This window comes from Lygodium microphyllum, chromosome 5, assembly GCF_053477565.2.
Source record: "Lygodium microphyllum isolate KBCC chromosome 5, Lygodium_microphyllum_v1.1.10, whole genome shotgun sequence".
Taxonomy (NCBI): domain Eukaryota; kingdom Viridiplantae; phylum Streptophyta; class Polypodiopsida; order Schizaeales; family Lygodiaceae; genus Lygodium; species Lygodium microphyllum.
This window is the reverse complement of record NC_141139.1, coordinates 145202402-145219966: the sequence shown is the minus strand read 5'-3', so window position 1 is coordinate 145219966 and position 17565 is coordinate 145202402. Positions and strand designations below refer to the sequence as shown.

At 41.8% G+C, this 17565-nt stretch overlaps 1 protein-coding gene across 1 annotated transcript in view; it reads left to right on the top strand.

Moving 5' to 3' along the window:
- LOC148036493 (uncharacterized) overlaps positions 1-17565 on the top strand; it is a 64697-nt gene that overhangs the window by 32545 nt on the left and 14587 nt on the right. Inside the window, exons 3-4 of the mRNA XM_087678485.1 lie at positions 5008-5089; positions 5550-5604. Coding sequence (XP_087534611.1) covers positions 5008-5089; positions 5550-5604 — 137 coding nt within the window. The remainder of the gene's footprint in view (positions 1-5007; positions 5090-5549; positions 5605-17565) is intronic.

Sequence of the window (17565 nt, the reverse complement as noted above, 5' to 3'; positions counted from 1 at the left end):
CAGCCCACAGGAAGATGCTAGGACACTTGCTGACAAAATTGGGTCTTCAGACATACCTATCATTAGTGCTTGGAGAATGGGGAAAGAGGACTCTTAAGTCCAAGGCTCTAATTCTTCGCTTTGGAGACATAGAGAAAAAAAAGGCCTTCCTCTCCAAGAGGAGAGTCCTCAAGGGTGAGAAGATTTATTTGGATAAGGACCTTACTCCAACACAAATAGCGCATCGCAGAGAACACATGCCCAAGGGGTATTGGAGGCTCTCAAAGAGGGAAAGTGGGCTGTTTATAGGGATGGACAAGTCATCATTACTGATAAAAGGACTTTATGATGGTACGAGGCCTATGAGACACTTCGGATGTCAATATGGAACTCTAATGGAGTCCTATGCTTGGATGCTGGTTACTTTGAAAATAGCTTCCGAAACATAGATATAGCAATGTACACAAAAACACAGCAATGTAAAGATAGCCGACTATCAGACGTGTGAGGATACAGGTGGGAAAGTGCATTTCGTCTAGCACCTAGAAAACCAGGAAGCACTAGGGGTTCTAGAGGTGTGGCCATACTATACCGGGAAGACCTCAAAGGGATAGTGCAAGTAATGAAAAGAGATGATGATGCATGATATTTATGGATTAGGATACATAAAAGAAGACCACGGGATATATTCATCACAATATGCTACTTTCCTCCTACAAATTCTACCTAGGCTGCACGAGGTGGATCTCCCTTTGATGTACTTTATGAGGATATCATGAGATATGGTAGCATTAGGGACATATTATTAGTAGGAGATTTCAATGCACGCAATGGAGATAGACAGAGTGACTTTTATATGCATGATAATGCCATGTTCAAAGAGATCGACATAGATGAAATAGGCCTACGTAGGAGAGTCTAGGATAAAGAATTGAGAACCTATGGGACACACCTATTGACTTTGGGAAGTGCACATAGACTAGCCATCTTTAATGGTTTGCCACAATGGCCAGGATCTGACAATTTGACATGCTAGAATCACAGAGGGGCAAGTACTGTGGACTACTTGATGGGCTCGCCAGCATTGATACCAAACATCCAAAACTTTAAGATACCTAAGAGACCAATTGGCATAGCAGCAAATCATGCTATTTTGACATTCATGCTCTCTTGTGTACATATGAAATATGAAACACCATGCCTCCCTAGACATCCCAAATACTACTTTACAGAAGACACCTCACACATCTACAGTGGTTCTCTACAGACCAGTTTACATACATTGGACTTGAGTAGATCGTTGGAAGAATGTACAAGGGATTTAGTAGAGGGCATACATGGATCAACCATGTATGCATTCCCACACACCTTGCTCGGATGTAGATCCACACAATCTATTGCTCCCCAAAATAGCTGGTATGATGATGAGTGTAGAGTCACCTGAGCTCGCTTACAGAGAGAAGTGGAGCTAGACACTCAGACACATCGCCAAGCAAAGGCATTCTTCAAATGCCTTGTGCGGAAGAAGAAACGAGACTACTTAGTGAAAGCAGAAGCAGAGATATATCAACTATTTTTGGGGCGGGATAACAAGAGCGCATGGAAGATGTTTCATGAAAGACAGCTCCCCATACAGATTACATCACCAGATGCTTGGCTTGACTACGGGAGATAGGTGTATGATTTGCTAGGACAGCCACCTATGCAGCCCCCACAAACGTTGTAGGCCAACACAGTGGTCTTTCTTCACATGGAAAATGGTTAGGGATGCAATTTATAGATTATAAAATGGGAGGGCACAGGATGAGGGTGGACTAGTAGCAGAACATTTCTCACATGCTTGTGACATATTAGCACCCATATTAGCACATATGTTCAATAGAGCAGTATGTGAAGGTTTCCCTATGAGTTGGTCAGACAATACTATAATCCCGCTATTTAAAAGTGGTGATCCCCTGATTCCTAGCAACTACAGGACTATCATGATTGGTCATACTTTGGCCAAGATGTATGGATCTATATTGGAGCATGAACTTAGTGAGTGGGCTGAAATGCAAGGCAAGAGAGCACAAGGACATGCAGGTTTCAGACGAGGATACACCATGCTGGACCATATTCTCACACTTAGATCCATTATTGAGGAGGGTCGAGCCCGAGACAAGAGGATCTATTGTTGCTTTGTAGACTTTTGCAAAGCTTTTGATACAGTGCCTAGTATACGCATCTAGTACATGCATCATGCAGAGATTGCAAGACATTGGAGTACCAGAGGGTATACGATGGGGTGTCTATGCATTATATGAGGCAGTGACAGGTCATGTACGAGCACCTAGGGGGCTATCAGAGAAGATTGATAGTACCATAGGAGTGAAACAACGATGTCCACTTTCACCCACATTGTTTGGTCTATACATAGATGAAGTGTCTGATTACATAGATCAAGGAGGAGCTGGAGCCAGCTTGGCAGGGGTATTGATACCGATATTACTGTATGTAGATGATATTGTTCTCATTTCAGATTCACCAGAGGGATTGTAGTGCCATCTAGACACTTTGCACATCTTCTGTAGATATAAAGACCTCACAGTGAACCTTGGGAAGACCAAAACCATGGTTTTCAATACTTCAGCAGCATGGGTGATTAGATCTATGTACTAGTTCACATTTGGGAGAGACATACTGGAGCATGTGAGAGAATATGTTTATTTGGGAGTCACCTTCTTTGGCCAACGTTTTTCGTTGAGAGGGGCATCAGAGGCACGTCTGGCACGTGGATACGCAGCACTAGGGGCACTCAAGAGTCAATGTGCTCACATACAGTTCTAGGAGCCCTGCACCAAACTCTGGTTATTTGGCACCCTAGTCACACCTACATTACTATATGGAGCAGAGGTATGGGGTTGCAGCTTGTACCACAGGCGTCTTAGCCCACTCACTAATCAGATTGGAGTAGAGAGGGATTATTATGATGGTTGGGATAGCATGGAAAGGCCATTGATCATGATGATAGCACGCATGATTAGGAGTAAGCCCTCCACCCCACATCCCATTGTCAGAGCAGAGCTAGGGGCAACACCCATAGTTATGGAGTCACTCCTCAGGGCAGTGATCTTTTGGCACAGACTATGGGAATTTCCATGCCATAGATACTCTAGATTGGCACTAACCTCATCTAGACAACTAGCAGTAGGAGGCGAGAAGAACTGTTGGTTTTCACAAATGGCTATTTGGAGGAGCCTACATGGTTTGGATATTGACCGTCTTCCACCTTTGGATTATAGCCTTGACTGCCCTACACTTTCTCTTAGCTGATCAGAGCTGAGGAACTAGGTGATCAGAGCTGATATCTTGAGAATTGAGATAGCAAGGACATGGATCCATCCTGCACTCCCTCTAGGATCGAGGATGGAGTTCTACAAGAGTCATTTCTTGTGTCTCTCTGATGATGGTTTCACTATTCGGCCAACATATATGGACACCCATCTCTCCCATAGTGTACGGGTTGCTATCAAACAGATTCGCATCTCCTCACATAGGCTTCAGATGGAGATAGGTAGATGGACAAATACCCTAGCAGAGGGTAGGACTTGCCAGCTTTGTGGTTGAGAGCCTGAGACGGAGGAGCACTACATATGTAGATGCACAGTATACTATGACATACGAGGACGGTACCACTGCCTCTTCCGTGATGGATTTGGACCTCTTCATCGCGTCATGGAGTACGAGGACCAGAGATGCCTAGGTCTTTTCCTCCTGGAGCTCGAGAGGCGCCGAACTGCACTACTACAAGACAGGAGGCTAGCTCATCGAGAAGGACACACAGAGAGCAGTGAGACAGGCTTCTTCTATAGAGCCGACCCTACTGACACTACTAGCCTAGCAGAGATAGAGCCACCCCACAAGATACCTTAGAGGCCATGCCGTGGAGTCACATTGGATAGAGCCATTTCCCTTCGTCGAGCATGACGACCCTGTTTACTAGGACCACGTCTGAGGAGGCCACACCACAGTCGGATTAGAGCCATTATCATGAGACACCGAAGACTCACCACTAGGTATATCAGTGAAGCAGCTAGGGATTGCATCATAGTTGAGATCATGTGCACATCTTGAGATCAGCTACAGCCCATAGTCTCCGCCACACTTTTGTACATGGTTCTATTAGATCTGGTTCTCCTTTCCTTCCTTTTCTTTTCTATCGATAGAACAACACTACACATGGTTCAACCCTAGTATAGTCCCATTGTATAGTTATTTTCAATATATTTTTAGTATTGTTTCATAGGCCACCCACTTATTTGTAATGTTATCTTTACCTTACTGATGAGATGACATTAGACATGGATGTACTCTGGATTTTGTCTCATAGGCCACATTGGCCTTATGTAGATGTTAATATATATATATTTCTTTCTTTCTTTCTACCTCACCAACCTCAAGGATGAGGCTCTAATACCATGCTATAAAACATGGTTTGAGTAAGAAATGGAAATGAGCTATGGGGAAAAGTAAAAGAACAAATAGAGAATCATGATGCCATGAAAAAAACTTGATTTGTTTGATAATTGTGCAAGCAGATTCTTTTATACCTATCTACCTTGGACGCACTTCCTTCTCTTTGCTTATGGGATACAACACTTTACATGTGTTGGCACAGCCTCTACACCATACCTTTTAACATACACAGACCTTGTCTTTAAAGCGACATATTGTGAAAAAGTGGGGCTATACTTGAGCTAGCAAGACAACCATTTCATACTCAGATACATTAAATTCCTTAAATGTATTGATGATTTCCTACTATCACAACTAGACTTTGTGAATTGCTATCTAGGCTTGTGGAAGTTCTACACACAATAAAATTGTATCAATCTTGATATTAGCATATTAGATTAATAACTTTGTGATCTATGTTTTCTACTTTATGAATGTTAGGCCTCTGTGACTTTTTCAACCTTGTTCTACACTAGTCGTTTTTGTTGGTATTCAAACACCTGAATACTAATCTTTTCTTTGTAAACACAAAAGGTTGATGTTAAAAAGCTGGAGCAGCAGTTGAAGGAAAAAGAAGATCAGAGAAATCTTGAAAAAATGCTAAAAGAAGAAGCTGGTAGGGTTAAAGATATCAAAGCCGTATACAAATAGTGTCACTTTGCCTATCTATGGTCATGGCCCTTTTGAAATTGGAAAAGGCACATAATCGTAATTCTATGTTGAGCCAAGTGCTTAGTTTTGCTGTCTGTGAATGCAAAATTGTTGTTGTAATTGTATATCTGATAGAAGTAAATTAAGTTGGATGTAAATAGGTTTTTAATGTTGTTTTTTAATAAAATTACAATGTAGTCCACAAGAATAACAGTATTGAAGAAGTCAATGTGTGGTCTGCTTTGTTATTACATTTGCCTCATACGTTTGCAATATATTGACATGAATAATAGTGCTGTAGGTCTTCTATGATCAGCTTGCACTATTAGATTTGACTTGTGTGCTTAATGTAATTCATATGCTATCAAGCAGAGCATGAACCTGAAATCAAATATTTACACTGATCAATGAGAATTTGATGACAGAAAAGCAGGAAGATTGTGAAAGGGAAAGGTGGAATAGAGAGGACAAAGAATTAAGGTGATAAAGAAAGAACTATGTGTTTTTGAATGACATATAAACAGGAAAATATGAAAAGGAAAATCTTGTTATTTGTGGCCTGAGTGGAGAATGTAGCCATAAATTTTTGCACTCTTTTTGAATATCACCACTGCCTTTGTTAGTATTATGCAAATGAAAGTCCTCAATATGAACACTACTCTGCAATTCAGAAATTGAGAATGAAAATTGTAACTGCAGCAATGGTAACGTATCTGTGCTGTAAAATCACGTCAGTCAAATAGCAACTCACACTCCTTGTAAATTGTCCTTTCTATTTGTTTACTGGAAGAGATGCCACGAAGGTGTCATCCCATTATGCCTCCCCCTTTATTTAATAAAGTTATGGGATCTTCTACTTTGTATTTTCACCTAAGTGGTTATTCTGACCGAGTTGTCCCTTTCAGTGGAATTTCCTTTTTGTGGATAACAAGATTTATTGTCACTTTCTTGTTATCTTATTCTCTCTCCTCTCTTTCACTTCCCTTAGGGCATGGAGTTTGATCCTCCACCAGCTCCACCATGCACTCTTTCACCCTGATCGCAGTGCTTGGTTTTAGAGCCAGTTGCTACAAGTGACCTGAATCTAATGTGCATGAAGCTCACTAATTGTGGAGAAGACTTTGTTCTAATCAGTGTTTAGAAAAATAAGAGAAAAGAGGAGGAAAACACTTGTTTTCCCATCACAACAAGTCAATTCGCAGTTGGAGTCTTGTGCTTGTGATAAACAGAACCACTTGCAAGTCCTGTAATTGACTTTGGTAAGGTCTTTAAGTGTGTCTGCTACATTATCACCTGAAGGCAGATCCATGTGGGCCAACAAACTGCCTCGACAGTCTTGTCAGTTTGCTATTGCACTAGTCGTCTTGTTGTGTCATCCACAAGTTGAGAAGTATCTGCTCCCTAAGTTCTCATGTGTCATTTCTTCTTGTACATTCACATATAGTCTTTCGACATGTAAGTATATTTTATGACTGAGCCTCTTCCCTTGTCAAGGTGGATTCAGTTTGCACATTCTTTTTCACCTTGCACATTCTCATATAGTGTTTGAACATCCAGGTTTATTCTGCAATGTTTCGTGAGGTCTGGCATTGGCATTAATGGGCTCTCTATGGGTGTCTGCCACATTCTGTCTTGAAGGCACCTCCATGCATCTGTTCAACATGCCAGTTTTGTTAGTTTGCTGTTACATGAGGCATCCTGTTGTGTCATCAAGTAGTCAAGTCATTTGTATGCTGGCCCCACATGCCATTGATCCTCTTTCCTTGTCATCTTTTTCTCCCCATCAACAAACAACAACAACCCACTGAAACCCATCCACCACAAGTAGGGGAAGAAAAGCAGCCCATTTACATGAATATGGAAAATAAAGGTTTTATGGTCCACTTCAAGCTTTGATAATTCTTCATACACACATGTTTTTTTCATGGGTTCCATGGTACTCAAAATTATCTTCAGGTTTAGCATTAGAGATTCAGCTCATGCATGCTTTTTCCATGGGTTCCATGGTACTCGAAGTTGTCTTCAGGTTTGGCATTAGAGATTCAGCTCATAAGTCATGACATTGTAGAAACATTGCCACAAGAGGTCTGCCAACTTCATTGATGTCCAAGAGAAAACACTTTTTGTTTTACCATGGGTCATCTCCCCAAGATAAAGTTTTAAATCCATTTGTTTTGCTCATTCTACATTGACTTACTGAAGTAAGGGGGCCTTCTAATGAAATAAGCAAGGTACTTCTTTATCACTTATCTTTTCCAGTCAAACCCCTATTATGAGGCTACCGTGTCTGTGCAGTGTCAGTGTGATTCCTCTTTTTTCCATATGACACATGAGGCGTGCATTGCAGAGTAGTCTGACAGCTTACATTAGCCTTTTAGCTGCATACAGGATGTGGCTTATGTGGTAATTTTTTATGCCACATCAGCTCCTTGACTGTGCATGTACACATGACAACAGAAAACCCCAATTGAGATGTATCCTTGACTGTGCATGTGTACATGACAACAAAAAACCCCAATTGAGATGTATCCTGAGCCCTATTGCCATGCTGGTGTTGCCTTGTCGAGGATACAAGGGATACTACGCCACCACCAGAAGGCCCTGCCCCGCCGATTCAGCCTAGACCCATGCGGGACATTTTAGGATGACCAAGCTCCATGAGCAGTTCCACACCATACTTGGAACACATGAATTGTACCTAGCCTATATACCATTTTGTACCTACTCAATTAGTTTATCATAGCATTAGATGGTAGCTTTATTGGGACCTGGAAAGTTTCCTAGACATTTTGTATGTAAAGTTTTGGTCTCATAGGCCAATTTGGCCTTTCGTAGACGTTAATATAACTTTCCTTTTCCTTTTCCATGTGGAGCCTAAGAGACATGAGATGATGGAGAAAGATAGGAGACAAATGGTTTAGTTGATATATATTTCACTAATAGAGTTGATCTATATATACATTGGCTCAAATCCCTTGGGGGGTGGTATGCCTAGTGAACACTGCATATTGTATTCACAACATCTTTTTAAAATTAACCGCAAAGACCCAATTGAGTCAAATGAACAAACAATCAAGCTAGTAGATGTGTGTGCCTAAGCAGCTAAATGATGTAGTCATTGATATGATCTGATGCCGTCTTCTCCTACATCCTCCTGATGATGCCGGTTGTCTCCATTACTGATGCCTTTGCCCTATCACACTCTTACATAAGTGATGATGCTTTGCAAACTAGCCACCTTGCCACATATAATTGTCATGCGAAATGCATAGGGAAAACTCTCAAGATTCTTTGCTAACGGCATAGATTGTTATGTAGCCCTTAATCCCCACACAGTCACACGGTTACAAAAGCAATGTGTTTGCATTCTAAAAATACAAGAAACCACACTTACAAGTCTACCCCCTAAACTCATGTCTGCTGTTGTAATCATCTTTGTCCCCTCAACTCCTGTATGATGGTATGGAGTAGATGGAATCCCAATATTATAGGGTTTAACCTTTCGGTTATATTTTTTAGAGTTTGCCCATGCCATAAACTGATTAGACAATGAAAATGCTGACCATGCATACACATTAAAACAAATAAATGGCACTTGACTTTTGAATTCTTATGTTGCTTTTTGTGTTTTTTAAGTTTTCTTGAGTTCTGAGTTTTGAGTTTTATGTTTTCAATTTTTCTTCCTTAATCCTAAGCTATCCTATTTAATCTTTCTCAATCTCAATCCAATAAACTAATATCTCATCAATCTAGCCTTCCTAAACTAGCTACATGTGTTTCAAAGTAAGCAAGTCACAAGCATAGGACATTGATTCACCATTGTTTTAGTAGACCTTCTTGCAGGCAACACTAATGTTGAGCATGGCACTTACTAGGGGCAGCCTGTATGGGCTGACTAGGCATGGCATGGACAATGGGTGGCTTATGCATGATCATGGAGTTTGATAGCGGCACGAGGGGTACAAGCATCATTAGGAATATTGGATGGATAAAAGGTTCGGTGAGAGGACAGCTCTTTTTCCAAAATACTGGTTGGCACTGATTTTGAAGGAACAAGGCACTGATTGTAGAAAGCATCACATAACTTTTGATGCTACCAGAACCTAATTGTATAAGCTTCTAAGAGGCTTTTCCTTCATGTCTACACATATTTGTTTATTTTGAGGCATTAAAACATTATTTTGCTTGTGCTAAAGTTGGTGGCCCTAGAGATATGGGTAACTAAGTTATACAGCTTTTGAGGAGCATAGGATTCTAGGGACATATCTAACTTGCCAATCTAATGGAAGGAAGGTGTCTGGCATAGTACTAATGCTTTTTGAAGTGTCAAGGATTCTTTATCTAGATTATTGTTACTTCTCTTTCATGGCCACTCAGGATGCTCTTATTCACGAAGAATAGTGATTCCACTTTTCTTGCTTACAAGTTAACCTCTCATAAACACATGCTACAAAGTAACTCTTTAAACTCAAATCCATCTAGCTCCCCTTGCTTTGTAAGGCCAATGAGAGAACAATTTCTTTAGCTTGTTGCAAACCTTTCCCCTTGTAAGAAATACTTGAACACAGAAGATAAACACAGATGTAAGAAAACACATAGAGTGATAACAATAGAACTTAGGGGAAGAGTAACTCAAAGACCATGAGGATGCAAGAAGAATGAACAATGAATAATGTCAAATGAACAATACAATGCTGAATGCAGTAAACACACTATGTAGAGTGAATACAAAGCCTCAAACTTCCATGTCTCTGAAGGACCAGGGCAGCTGCCAAAAAACGCAGGTCTGGCTGAAAATGCAGATCAGCCTGCAGTTGCAACAGCTCTTGGAGAGAGAAAAGATGCTCGGTGGTAGCAGGCAGCTGCAATTGCAGCCTCTTGGCTGTGAAACTAGTGGCTGTTCATGAAAGAACTGCCAGGCTGATCATAGTGGCAGCATGCAGCAGTAAACACAGATCTGAAACAGCTCTAAGTGCATTAGAAGTGATGATGACAATTGCTAAGGGGTGCTTGAGATTGGGGAAGAGCTGGCAGTACCATGAACTGAAGTATCTGCTGAAGAAGGGCTGTAGACAACAGTGGAATTTGGGTGCCCACAATCTGGAAAGATAGGATAGGGCTGAGTGGAAGGGCAGCCTCCTATTTATAGATGTGGATCCTCCAAAAGTAGGGTTTGGCTTATGGGACATAGAAGCTCTAGGAAATCTTGGTAATAAACATGTTGTGGGGTTGTTCTAAAGAGCTAAGGAGTTTGTAATGCATGTTTTAGCTCAACACTCCCTCTTAGGCCCAAAACTAGTACGTAGGAGGGATTACAAAGCATAGCTTAGTCCATAATACCTTGAGGTATCTAACCCCAAAGTAGCCAGGGCATTGAGCAAAGAGTGCATGTCAATTGTGCAATGGCCTACTAAGACCATAGAGATGATTGTTATCTTACCTTGGGGGCCCAAGGGTTACCCGAAAGAGGCCAAGGCATTGGACAAAGGGTGCTTGTGTTTTGTCTAATGGCCTATCAGGACTTACAAAGGCAATGGAAAATTGCTTTGAACATTTGCTTTGTTTTTGTTTTTGTTTTGGTCCTTTCAAGTACCTGTGTTGTTGGGGGAAAGTAAGGGATGGTGGATCCAACATCACAAAACATTAAAGCTATTCCAACCACTAATGGGTGTCGGTGATGAGGAAAATATGGAGGGTATATGCCATATGCTACCGCTGAGAGAAGATTGCCATAGAGACGTCTATGTAAGCTATTGCACATATAGTAGATCCAATTCGACCACTCTTTGACTGAAAAGGGATAAGTATACACAAATGCATGTTTACAAGAATTAAATGCCAATGCATGGGGTAATGCAAGGGGCAATATAGAATGCCAGGATTAAGCAAAATGCTATGCAATGGTGTCACTTGGATAGTGCCGTCATGGAGAATTGTTCACTTGCCCAAATGTCCTTTAACTATCATGATCATCAAGATGTAAATGGATGATGATACAAAGTACAAATGTCATTGAAGCAATGGTGGTCAAAATCCTATAAGCATCAAGAGAGGAAGCCACCCTCTCTCACCATCGGATAATGAAAGGGAAAACTAGAGGGGTTCCCCTCTCCCCATTAGGCTAAAGTAGATGGGGAGGAAGCACCAAAATTGATTTGTGGAAGTAAGTACTGCAAGTTTGGTTGATTAATCAGCTTGATAAATGTTACGGGAACAGGAAATTTTGAGATGCTTTAATCTTGTCGATAACATTTGATTGAGTTATTAATCCAATGTGTAACATTGTTTAGCACATGGAAGTTATTTCATAGTAATAGGCCAAGGACTCTGAGGATGCAGTGGATGTCAAAGGCAAAAGTTGTAATAAGTTATACTTGACAGGTACTAGGAGGTTAGATTTGGACCTAGTCCAAATTGGCCACTAATGTTAGTGGTGATATTAGAGACGAGGCATTAATTACTTAATTAAAGCCAATCTAAGGGTATAATAATTGCTCAGGGATACTTGAAAGACAAATTGGCCTAGGAAATTTAATTATTGGCTAGTGAAATTAATTTTTTGAATACTACAATAATTATTAAATTAATTTTCAGAATTGGTATTCTGATAACTAACTTAATAAGCTGGATAATGCTAAAAAATAGGATTAAAAGACTGCCACATGGTAAAAGTTGCCCATACAAGTGGGAAAAACGTTTTTAGGGGCTGATGGAAGTCTCTTCAAATAACCATTTAGAAAGGCACTATTGACATCCATCTTATAGATTGGTCGTGATGAGTACGAATGGAATGATATCAATATAGTTGCCTTTGTATGATATACCAATAGATTTGTACCATATGATATGTTAGAATATGTGATAAACCAGAGAGATAATAGGGTTTACGGGGAGAAACATAGTGTGTATGGCAAACACTAAGAGAGAAGAGAGACTTTAAAAACATAGAAGAAGAAGATGATGAAGCACTAAATTATGCTTCGTGAAGAAAAGCTGATACAACAGAGTCGAAGTTTAGAAGATAACTGCACTGTCCTGTCTAAATCAGATGGTAGCACTTCAAGGAATCTGCATAGTGAGAGGAGCGAACTGCAGTTCTCCCAATAGTGGGCTATCTAAGTAATCGCTAAAAGGTGAAGGATGACTGTTGAGGGAGCAAAACACAGTTCTCTGATGCCATCAGGGATGAAGAAGATAATCGCCAATTGTCGAGGGAGTGAAGGGAAGTCCTTTGATGCTAGGAAGAGGACCAAGGCTGCAAATATAGATGCTTGGAAGATCCAAGACTGGAAATGCGAATGCTAGAGGCTTGTAGATGATGATGCTTGTGTGGGAGAAGGTCGCAAGTGGAGTAGATGTTGCAAAGTGGCAAATGCAAAGTGGTAGAGCCTCTTGACTGACAAACACAAGTGGCAGGGGCTGCAAATGTGATGCCTAATGCCTAATGGTGATGCTAGCAAAGAGGAGCCCTCTAGATTGCCAAACACAATGATGAGTGATGCTTGAAGGGAGAGAGAGCTGAGTCCAATGCTGTGGATGTTGACGCTACGCTGGGGGAAGCTGCAAATGCATGACTAAATCTTGTTGCTAGATGTGGGGAAGATGACGCAAGGCTAGGGGATGAAGGAAGGTGGCCACGAACTGCAATGTCCTCTAGTAGAGATATGAGCAATAGTGGTGAGAGGAGAGGATTGTTGGAATGATGAAGAGAGAGTGTGGAATGAATGAAAGAGATGGATGATGAATGAGAGAAGAGGTGGCCTATATATAGGCTTTAGTTGTCTAGGGTGGCGCACCATTGTGTGGGCACCCATTGATAAATTGCCAAAATGAGGGCACTAGCCTTGTTTGGGGCTATGAGTGTAAAACCCTATTTGAAATGAATAAACTGAAAAAGTGGTTCCTCAATACCCCCTATCAAGCCCAAAAAGGAATGAAGAAAGAAGGGTGAAGAGAGGTAAGAAGAAGATGTAGAGGATCCCTGAGATCCAAGATTTCCACGTGAAAGATAACTTGTAGTAAGGAACAATAGACATGATGAACTGGAGAATCCGACTCCACCTCAGGAGAGAAGCCACTAGTTCCATAACTCCATGCTGGAAGGAATATGAAGGCCTTGTCACCAAGTTGTGGCCGAATCTCCAAGGCCTCGATCTAGGTGGTATTTGAAGATCCTAGGTATCAATAGAAGAAATGATTGCTCGAAGACAACCATTCCCAAAGAGTAAATGATGGGTGAAGAACTTCACGATGAGGGTGAAGATTTAGAGTCCTCCTTTGAAGTTGAAGAAGGAGCCCTCTAGTATGACAAAGAAAGAACATCCCTCTGCGAATCCCCCCTTGCGAGAGAGAGAGAATGTGAAAACTCATGGATCACGGACTCTGAATTATCTGACGATGAACTGCTATTTGTTGTGTCGAAGAAGGTTTTTGGGGTGCCAAAGATGTCGAAGAATTCCCAGAGGTGGCCTCTTAAAATTGAGTAGATGAGGGTGGGGAAACGTGAGGCTCATACTAACCAAGGATGGGTGATAGTCATTGTCTCTCAATGGAGTGGATTGCGGAGTAATGGAAGGCGTCAAATAGTCATTGTCTCATGAAGGAGCGGATTGATGAGTAGAAAATACCAAAAATCACTCTCTCTTGGAGGAGCGGACTACAAAAGCAAGGGTTGTTGTGGGGCAACCATTGAACCCTAGAAGCAGTAGAAGAAACCTTTGTAGCGCACTGTAGTGGTCTCAAGGAGGCCGAGGTACCCGGTGATCCTCCTTTGGCTCGAAAGGACTTAGTGTGCATTGGATGTGTCTTATTGCCTTGTGCATAAAAATTTGAAAGTCGGTGCAGAATAAACTCTATGGCCTAGGAGGAAGAGTTGGCACAACGAGTGCTTGGGGGTAGACGCGTGTGTTGCAGTGGCGTGGGGAGCAAAGGTCAATGTCAGTAAGCATTGGTGGGGGGTTCGATGATACCACAATGGAAGCACCCACTAGTCTATTCATTTGCATGTGGAGAAGTCATAACATCCGAAGGGGAAACTTGTGAAAGGGAGGTTGGTAGGGAGAGGAAGAGAAGGGTATCTCTGTCTCCTAATGATGTGGAAATGAAGGGGGAAACCAGTAGATGATGCCGAACCCACAACATTTCTTTACCTTCTTTGATGGATAGGATCTATAGCTCCATGAGCTCTTGTGCTTTGAGACCATGTCAGAATGTGTGACAAACCAAAGAGAGAGTAGGGTTTGAGGGAGAAACATAGAGTGTGTACAACAAAAATTGAGAGAGAAGAGAAACTCAGATAACACAAAATAAGAAGATGATGAAGCACTTAATCATGCTATGTGAAGAAAAGCTGATACACCGGGGCCGAAGCTTAGAAGATGACTGCACTGTCTTGTTTAAATTAGGCAGCAACACTTGAAGGGAACATGCATAGTGAAGGGAGCAAACTGCAGTCCTTTGGGCAACAGGCTATCAAAGTAATCATTGGAAAGTGATGGAAAACTGTCGAGGGAGCGAAGCACAATCCTCTGCTATTGTTAGGGATGAAGAAGATGATCGCGAGTTGTCGAGGGAGCGATGCGCATTCCTCTAATATCAAGAAGAGGGCTAGGGCTGCAAAGATAGATGCTTGGAAGGATCAAGGTTGCAAATGCAAATACCAAAGGCTTGCAAATGATGACACTTGTGTGGAAGAAGGTCGCAAGTGGAGCAAATGTTGGAGAGTGGCAAACACAAAGTGGTGGAGCCTCTTGACTAACAAATGAAAGTGGCAGGGTCTGTAAACTTGATCCCTAGTCCCTAATGGTGATGCCAAGCAGAGAGGAGCCCTCTAGCTGCTTGAAGGGAGAGGGAGCTGACTCCAATGCTGTGGATGTTGATGCAAGGCTGGGGAAAGCTGCAAATGCAAGACTAAATCCTGTCGCCACATGTGGGGAAGATGACACTAGGTTGGGGGATGAAGGAAAGTGGCCATGATCTACAATGTCCTCTCGTAGAGGTATGAGCAGTAGTGGTGAAGAGAGACAAGGGTGTTGGAATGATGAAGAGAGAGTGTGGAATGAATGAAAGAGATTGATCATGAATTAGAGAAGAGGTGGCCTATATATGCCTTAGTTGTCTAGGGTGGCACACCACTGTGTGGGCGTCCACTAATAAAGTGCCCAGAATGAGGGTGCGAGCCATTTCTGGGGCTGTGAGTGCAAAACCATATTTGAAGTGAATAAATTAAAGAAGTGGTTTCTCAACTTTGTACTATCCGTATTTGTATGGGTTCGTATGAAAAAATTGGCTTGTTTTTGCTGTTGTGTGTGGGCATGTTCTCATGTCACTAAAACTTGTCTTGACTGTGCATTTTTTAGAAGTTGGCACTGGCATGGTAGTTTAGGGAGTCTCTAGGCCTTGGATACCACATTTTTCACCCCCTTTCCCAATTGTATTCACCTCCATTAGTCCCCTTGGATTCCAACTAACTTTTCAACTTTGACCCTTCTTTTAACTTTGACTGTTTGGCTTCACACACTTGAAGCTCCAGCCTTGGCCCTTGGATTCCGGCCATGATCTATTTATGCTCTTGGGTCTTGGATTTCTCTCTTCTCTCACATTCTTCTCTAGTCTATATAAGGTGCTCCTCTCCTCCATCTTTTCACACCAAATCAAAAACACTCTCATCTCCCTCTCCTAAGTGTCACTTGAATCTCGATAGTCAAGCTTTCACTCTCTTCTCTCCCCTTACATTTTCCATCTTTCAACATCAGTCTATTAAGCCTCTCCCATCCCCTCTCTCCAACTTTCAAGCTTTTCACTCCCTCTTTCCTCCAACCTTCTCCCTCTCTCTCAAGAGTCAAGCCTCTCACTCTCCCCCTCTCTATAGTCTCTTACTCTCCCTCCCTCTCTCAAGTCTCTCACTCACTTTTCTCTCTCCCATTGGAACTTCGAAGCTTGAAGCCTTTATTGGCATCATGGCTTGTGAGAAGCATGAGGCCTTTATCTTGCATGCCATCCATGTTGAGAGAGACACAAAGAAGTCCAACTCCCACCATTGGACATGCAAGTATCACAGGAAGTGCTACACAAGTGGTGCAACTTGACTTCTTCAATATCTTTCCAAGATGGGGGCAACTTACTCCATGCAAGGAAATCCCTCAAAGAATTGTGGATGAGATTCTTGCTAAGATGAGAGGGGGATCTACTAGAGGAGGAGGAGAAAGTGGCGTATTGGCAGCAACACGTATGGCTTCTCATGAGGAAGCCTTGAATGTAGGCTTATCTTCAACCGATCCCTCCACCATTCGTCGTGCCAACTTTGCATCCATGTCCGGCTTCCACAAAAGATGAAGAGTGGACGCTCGTGCAGCACCAAAGAGGAAAATCTCTCTCTCTTAAGCCCTAGTTCATGTGTGGGTTGGTTACCTTTCTTAGAGAAAGGCAATGACTTGTGGACATTGAGATTGTACGCATCCTGATTGAGTGCAATCTTACATTCAATGGCCTAAAGCAAGAGCAATGGAAGATGGCAAAAGTCATTGCCAATGCAGGTCCATGTAAAGGATGGATTGGTGTCACCCATAATGAAATGAGGACCAAGAAGATTGATGGAAGAGGAGAGGAATAGAGCTCTCAATCCTATTGAGGTTGCATGGACAAAGTAAAGTTGCTTTATTCTCACTGACACTTCAGTGATCATAAGAAATGGGGCATCATCATCATACACGTCTCATATCCACTTGGCACATACATTTTGTATGTCATAGACACCGGCAAGAGAGGGAGGAAAACAATGGGCACTTTCATCTACCACCTAATTTGACAAGCCATCATGGAGGTGTACATTGTCTTTTTAAAGTTGTTACTTTTAGAACCTTTTAAGTTTCGTATTATCATTTATTAAATGATCATGTTCATGAAGCCTCTCTCTATATCTCTCTCCCCTTCAAGGCGCTCTCTCTTTTTTTTTCGTAATCAAGGCGCTCTCTCTCTCTCTCTCTCTCTCTCTCTCTCTATTTTTGAATCTTTCAAGGCTCAACTCTCTTTTTCTCTCAAAGCAAAGTATTGTGGTCGCAGATGGGCCCCTTACATGTGATGTAAGTTGTTTACTTACCATGCATCCAATTGTTGGTGCACAGATCGCTTGCTTGAGGCCAAGTTTTCTAGGTTTGTATAGACTCCATGTGTAGGTCATTGTTTAGACTTACTCATGGAGGACAATCAGGAAGCTCAAGTGGGTAAAGAGGGTGGTGTGTAAAGCTACATCAATGGTCATCTTTTTCATAGCAGTAAAGGTAAAGGTGCTTGCAATGTATCGCAAGTATAGCACATTTAAGTTGAAGAAGCCTTCTTCAACTTGATTTTCTTTTATGTGGTTATTCTTGGAGTGTCTTTACAAGGTATGGTTTGCCTTTTGCTAGATAGTGGTGTCCACTCTATGGAATGAGGGTGATGAGT